At 42.9% G+C, this 6,428-nt stretch overlaps 1 protein-coding gene across 4 annotated transcripts in view; it reads right to left on the minus strand.

Moving 5' to 3' along the window:
- Positions 1-1,263: 1,263 nt before the first annotated feature.
- The window catches only part of TCP11L2 (t-complex 11 like 2), a 63,101-nt gene continuing 57,936 nt past the window's right edge, over positions 1,264-6,428 (minus strand). For all 4 annotated transcript variants that reach the window (XM_027872584.1, XM_027872561.1, XM_027872568.1 and 1 more), the window contains 2 exons: positions 6,063-6,232; positions 1,264-3,859 (listed from right to left, as the gene is read on the minus strand). In XM_027872584.1, the coding sequence (XP_027728385.1) occupies positions 3,630-3,859; positions 6,063-6,232 (400 nt within the window). In that variant the 3' untranslated portion in view covers positions 1,264-3,629. The remainder of the gene's footprint in view (positions 3,860-6,062; positions 6,233-6,428) is intronic.

A 6,428-nucleotide genomic window follows, 5' to 3' on the forward strand; every position in this document is an offset into this window, starting at 1 on the left:
AAGCAACTGCACAAAAGGACAAAATTTGGCCGGCTTCAGTAAGCCTCAGTCCCCATTCCTCCCCACGGGCCCATACCTAGAAAGCTCTTCCTCCTCACCTCTGCTTCTTGGAACCCCGGGGGCCCAGCAAGGTTCAGTTCAAGTTTCAACCCCTACAAGAGTCTTTACTGATTTCTCCCTGGTTGTCGAGTGCCCCCACCAGAACCATCCCAACCACGAGCACCCAACAAGGTGCTCCTCACAGAGAAGATGGCAACCCAGATCTGACTCCAAAGTCCAGCCTTGTCCCCACTCCACCAAGCCCCAAAGCAGAGATAAGTGATGAGAGTCGCTTGGAAAACAGCAGAAGAGACTGGTGATGAACTAGATTAGTGATGATCAGAGATGCAGAAGGAGGCACACATTTGCAGACATCGTCAAGGTATGGGTTTTTATTTTTTTTTTTTGATCATATTTATTGATTACAAGAGGTTTTTATTTTTATTTTTTTAAACTAGAAGGTAAGAGTAAGGAAATGGGCTCGTGATTGTTATGGCCAAAAAGAAAAAAAAAAAGACCATTGGAGCATTCTTTTTTTTGTTTGTTTGTTTTTGGGTTTTTTGTTTTTGTCTGTTTCTGGTTTTTTGGGTTTTTTTGGCTAGGCATTCGGGGTTAAGTGACTTGCCCAGGGTCACACAGCTAGTTTAAGTGTCAAGTATCTGAGGTCAAATTTGAACTCAGGTCCTCCTGACTTCAGGACCGGTGCTCTATCACTGTGCCACCTAGCTGCCCTGGAGCACTCTTTTTAATGAACAAAAGAGAAACAAGGGAAATTCAGCAGAAACACAGATAAGCAGGACAGCTTTGAAACTACATAATGAACTTATTACTTTAGAATGTGAGCCCATTCCAAGTCGGGATCTTTTCAATCATGTACTTGTGTTCTGATCCAGCATAGTCGGTGCTTAACAGATGACCGACTGATGATATACTTTTTAGAAAACCAGGCTGTATATAATCAAGATTTCAAGTTTCATGTACAATCCTCCTTTTTCTGTTCTCATTTGTATATGGAAATGTCCACAATTGTTGGCATTTGTCAAGTATAGAATAACAAAAGATAACAAAATAAAATAACAAAATAAAATTTTTTTTAAGAACAGCAGAACCTGGAGGGCTATGACAGCAAGATGATGCCCTGATTAGCCAAAGCTTAAAGTCCCCATGGGTGAGCAGTATTGGGCAAGTCTCTGAAAATCCCCTCCAGTGAAGCAGACACACCAGTCATTTTTTAAGTCAATGCTTTAATATTTAACTGAAAAAAAAATAAACATTGCCAGCTTGCATGGAACAGGTTCTTGCCAAAATTTTCAAAAACAGAATTTATGCAATACATTAAAATATTAGTTTTACATTTAATAAATCTTGCATAGCAAAACGTGACCATGTTAAGAAAGTCTAAAATGGAAGCCAATGTTTAAGCAACCTTCGGATGAACAGCATCCGGGAAGATGGGGACTGAGACACCTTTGTCATTGCAAGTTGCCTAAATCCAGACACAAATTCATTTTGCCACTTTTAAAAAATAAAATGCCCTTTTTTAAAAAAAGTGTAATTTTTTTTAAAAATGTAAATTGTTTTTCTTGCGATATAAATTAAGTGCATAAAAGAATCACAACTGGATTCAAACTTTATGGTAAAAACACGCTCTGCTTTTATCTCCCTGTTTTAAACAGGATGGTTATTTACTTACTGGAAGAGATAAAATGTGACTTACTGGCGCTGTCCCCTCTCAGCCCTTAATGTGGGGACAAAGGACAGGACAGAGAATTCGAGAAACACCAAGTTCTGTTCAGCACCTTACTGAAGGGAAGCTGTGCCAGGGAAAAGGGGGTGGCACAGTACCTTGCTGTGCCCATGAATAGAGTTCCATTCAGACAACTGTCCACATGTAGATGGCGTATATTTTTAATTGGTCATTCAAGGAGAAAATAAGTCAATATGCTCAGATTTGGGCATAAAAAGATCAGAAATACCTCATTTACTCTGCCATTTTCTTTAACTTTCAAAATCATAAAGGAGTCATATCTCCAAATAGATGAGGGTGTTTTGGGGGGAGGGAGGCAGCAGTGGTGGTGGTGGGGAGGATAGAGACTTGAGAAGGAGGGAAATAACATAATAATTAAAGAAGACCTCCCTTCTCACACACAAACAACCCCCTAAGTACAAAAAATTATGTGTTCAATCAAGTTAACTGTGCCCAATGGAATCCAAGAAAAATCACCCATTAAGAAATGGTTTTATACAAGAGGATCAATTCCCCCAGGAGGCCCATCCTAATGCTGGTGCATTCCTTGGTTCTCGGGGAAGACCAAAACAGAATTCCGTAACATGCAGTTGTCTTTAAAAACCAAAGGTCCATGAGGGCCCAGCTTCTCAAAGTATTCTGAAAGCTTAACAATACAAATAAAAGAGGCACAAAGTAGATTAGTAGACATCAAGGTTAAGTGATACAGAAGCTCAAGTACGTTTTTTTTTCTCTTTTCAGATGTAAAATTCACTTAAAAAACAAAACAAAACAAAACAAAAAACCCAAGGTTTGCTGCTTGGCAACATCTCAGATCATCACCTGGGATTATACAATCCTCTTTCTTTTTCTCTCCCAAGCAAACCTAATTTCCTGTAATCCAAGGCTACCTTTAAAAGGCAACATGTCTTCCACTTTTTCCATCTGATTGGCTGCGATCTACAAGGACCCTCTTGGCCAAAGCTCGAACCCTGGAGAAGGTCATCTCCTTGTAGATTCTTCCCCTGGTGCACGTAGAAAAGATGCAACCTCCAGCATAAAATTTTTTAGAAGTGATTGGTTTCTAACAAGCTACACCCTAGTGGTTTTTCCGATGATGTCAAAATGACACGGCTTTCAAAGATTTCAAATAGGGTACAAATACTGACATCTGGCAACGTAACAAGTGATTTGGTATTTGTCAGGTAAACCCTTCCAGGAAAGTGCTCAGATCCCAGGGAAGGGGGAAAGCCTACAGAAGCTTCTCTTACCTAGCAATAATAAAATCGAATTGTATGTTTCAGCTACAATTGTGTTGACTTGCTTTATTTTGCCAGTACATCTAATGAGAGGGATTTGGGCATCCCTTTAGTGACTGTCCTCACCACTTCCTGACCCACAACCCTCTCAAAAGTTGTGCCAAAATAAAAATTAGATTCCACATGGGACAAGTTAGGAGCCATAACACCTGGTCTAGGAATCTGGGTAGTTATTAGGATCACGGGATCGAGGAAACTTTAACAAAAACATCACATACAGGTGATAGAATCCCTTAGAAATTGTTTCCTGTCCTTCATAAGTCTCTCTTTAAAAAATAACAAAAACAAAAAACACCATGGTTTCCTTCCAATAAGTTTTCAAAGAGGGACAGAGAATGTGTGGGGCAAGGTGTGCGACAGGTATATGCCCTGTAATTAGCATGAAAGAAGTTACACAGATCTCAGGTAACCCTGAAAGACAGACGGGGATACAGGGAATATGCCACAGTCCTTATAATGAGGATTTAGGGAAAGAACCGGGCGCCCATGTTCTCACGTGGCCAGTCCTCTTTCCAATGCCAGCTCACTACTAGTTGCTGGAAGGGTCAGTTTTCTGCTGTTCTGCCTCCTTCCTCAACGAAGAGGAGTTTTCGGAGAATATTTGCATAAAAGGGTCCATACACTTGTTTATTGAGGTTTACAATGTTTGCGTACTGAGAGCCCAGAGTCTCCAGCTCAGGCTGGATAATGGTGAGGCCCCCAGGCATAGGGGGCATGCATTTCTGATGGCTTGGAAGACTGAGGACACTCTTCATATACAGATGAATTCGTCTATCTGAAAAAATAAATGCAGAAAGCTTCGTGAGTCAGGGAAGCTATTGTGCCTTACAGGACGACGGAATTAAAACTGGGAGAGATCGTGGAAATCATTGAGTCCAACTCTTATCATTTTACAGATGAGGAAACTGAGGCCCTGAAAACTAAATTTAGTGACCTAGGAGCACAGACACAGAGCTGGAAGGGACCTCAGACATCACTCCTCACTGTACAGACGAGGGAACTGAGATCCAGAGAAGCAGTTTTTTCCCCAGGGTCACACAGCGAGTGTCAGAGGTGAATAGAGATCTTCTTGATTCCAAGTCCAGGACACCCTATCCATCCCTCCAGGACACCTTATTTATTGTTTAATTTTTTTAGTAGAGGGGAAACTCCTCAAGGGTGGGGTCTGCTGTGGAACCCCCTGTCTTGGAACCCCCAACCTACAACAGTGTTTGGAACATAGCAAGTCCTTAATAATTATTGACCAAGGCGGGAAAATGAGATGCTTTTTTTGTTTTTAAGTACAAGAAATAGTCTAAAATACTTTTGGGAGAAGGCTGGTGGTGGTGAGAAACATGACTGATCAATATCCATTGATCCCTTCTGTCCATTAGTTCATAGGTACAGAGAGGCCGTTTGCTACAGATTCGTCACATCCCAGCTGTGTGACCTGGGCAAGTCACCCTATTTCTAGTTGTAGGGATGGTCACCTTCTGACTGAAAAACTGACAGATTCCATCTGGATATCCATTTTACTTCCATGTGAAAAAATGGAATGTTGTAAAATTCCAACTGAATTCACCAGCTTTCAAAACACAAAGCCCTGTCTTTCCAAAGCTTAGCTTTCCTGGGATCTATCCACCTTCTCCTTTTCCAATGCATTCACTTCCTTTTCCTCTCAGCACACACACACATACACATTCACACTCACGCTGACACACACACAACACCTACTATCTTGAGAACACTCAACTTGAAAGGGCGATGTGCGTGACCTGGTGACGTGGATGTGAGTCAGGATGACTTATATTTCAATCTCGCTAACTAGCTGTGTGACCCTGGAGAAGTCACCTCCTTCAGAGCCTCAGTTTCCCCATCTGTAAAATGAAAGCGTCGGACTACAGGAGCTCTCAATCCCATCCTTTTCTCATCCACGCTCATGCTCCCAGCTGGAAAGCATAAAATGGAAATTCACCGGACCGCGAGGCTCCAACTGGGAGGGACTTGAAAGGCCAAACAACCACAAAGAGCAAATGGCAGAGACTGGGTCTGAAACCAGTTCCTCACACTCTTGATCTAACGCTTGTCTTACTAACCCACAAATCCTGCTTCTCAAATTAGTTAAACAAGTGCCAAGTATGAACAAGCAACAGTAAGACAAAGGCAAAAACAACAACAAAAAACCAGTCTCTGCCCTCAAGGAGCTGAAATTGTATAGGATCAAACAATCACCAAGCATTTATTAAGCACCTACTGTATACCAGGCACCAGAAATCCTGACCTTGAGGAGACTACATTCCACAACCCACTTCTCTTGCCTTCAGTTCCTCTAAACCTGAATGTACAGGGACACAGCTTAGCAGCTGTTCATAGGAGAGAAGCCCAGGGCGACTCCAAGCCCACAGGCATCATCTAGCTAGACTTTGTAGGAGCAGAGATCTGGCCTGTGGGGCTGAATGGGAAATCCAAGATCACAGAATAAGGGGGAGCTTGAAGACCAGGGCAACAGAGTGAAGAGCGTCAAAGACCCTGCAAACGGCCGAGGTAGGGGGTGCCTGACCCTCTGCAATGTCCATGGCTTCTTTAAATGTCCCCAAAGGGGACAAAAAGACCACTCGAGGTAACTTTAGCATTTTCAACACGCTAAGGAGCTGTGATTTCATCAGTGTGAGAGGGACCTCTACTGACACAGATCAGCAACATGTCTATGCCTTAACAATAATGGTAATTAGTAATAATATAATGGTAGGGGTCTACACTTGAAGTAACTTCAAGTCACAACACTTCAATCAATCAAAGGCATTTAACTAGGTACAAAAAGTCTTTCACTGATTTTGAAAATCACTGGCTGAAATGAAATGATGCTACCTTAGAAGGATATTGGGAGTGGCTAAAGAGATTCAGTCATGTCTTGTGGGGGCACTGGAGAAAGAAGCAAGCCAGTGTGGAACCCAAGCATCTGAGCAGTTCCACTCAGATCCCAGGAGGCCCAGACTCACCAATCAGGGAGCAGATAGGGTTGCCCTCGGCGATGCTGGAGAGCTGACCTATGAGATTGGCCTGAATCTCAGGACTTAGTGTGGATAAGTCTCTCTCTGCCAGGGACTTGTTGACTTCCACACAGGTCTGGAGGCCTATGGAATTCAAGGCCTCCTGGAGGTTAAAAGTCCTGGGGGAGGGTGGAAGAGAAGGCAAGAGGGGAGGGAGAGAGGGAGAAAGAGAAAGGAAAAGAGGCAGGGACAGAGGGAAAGGAAGAAGGAGAAGGAGAAGGAGAGGGAAGGAGAGGGGGAGAGAGAGAGAGAGAGAGAGAGAAGAAGAAGGAGGAGGAGGAGGAGGAGGAGGAGAAGGAGAAGGAGGAGAAGAAG

This window comes from Vombatus ursinus, unplaced genomic scaffold (assembly GCF_900497805.2).
Source record: "Vombatus ursinus unplaced genomic scaffold, bare-nosed wombat genome assembly UNPS02003292.1, whole genome shotgun sequence".
NCBI classification, from domain to species: domain Eukaryota; kingdom Metazoa; phylum Chordata; class Mammalia; order Diprotodontia; family Vombatidae; genus Vombatus; species Vombatus ursinus.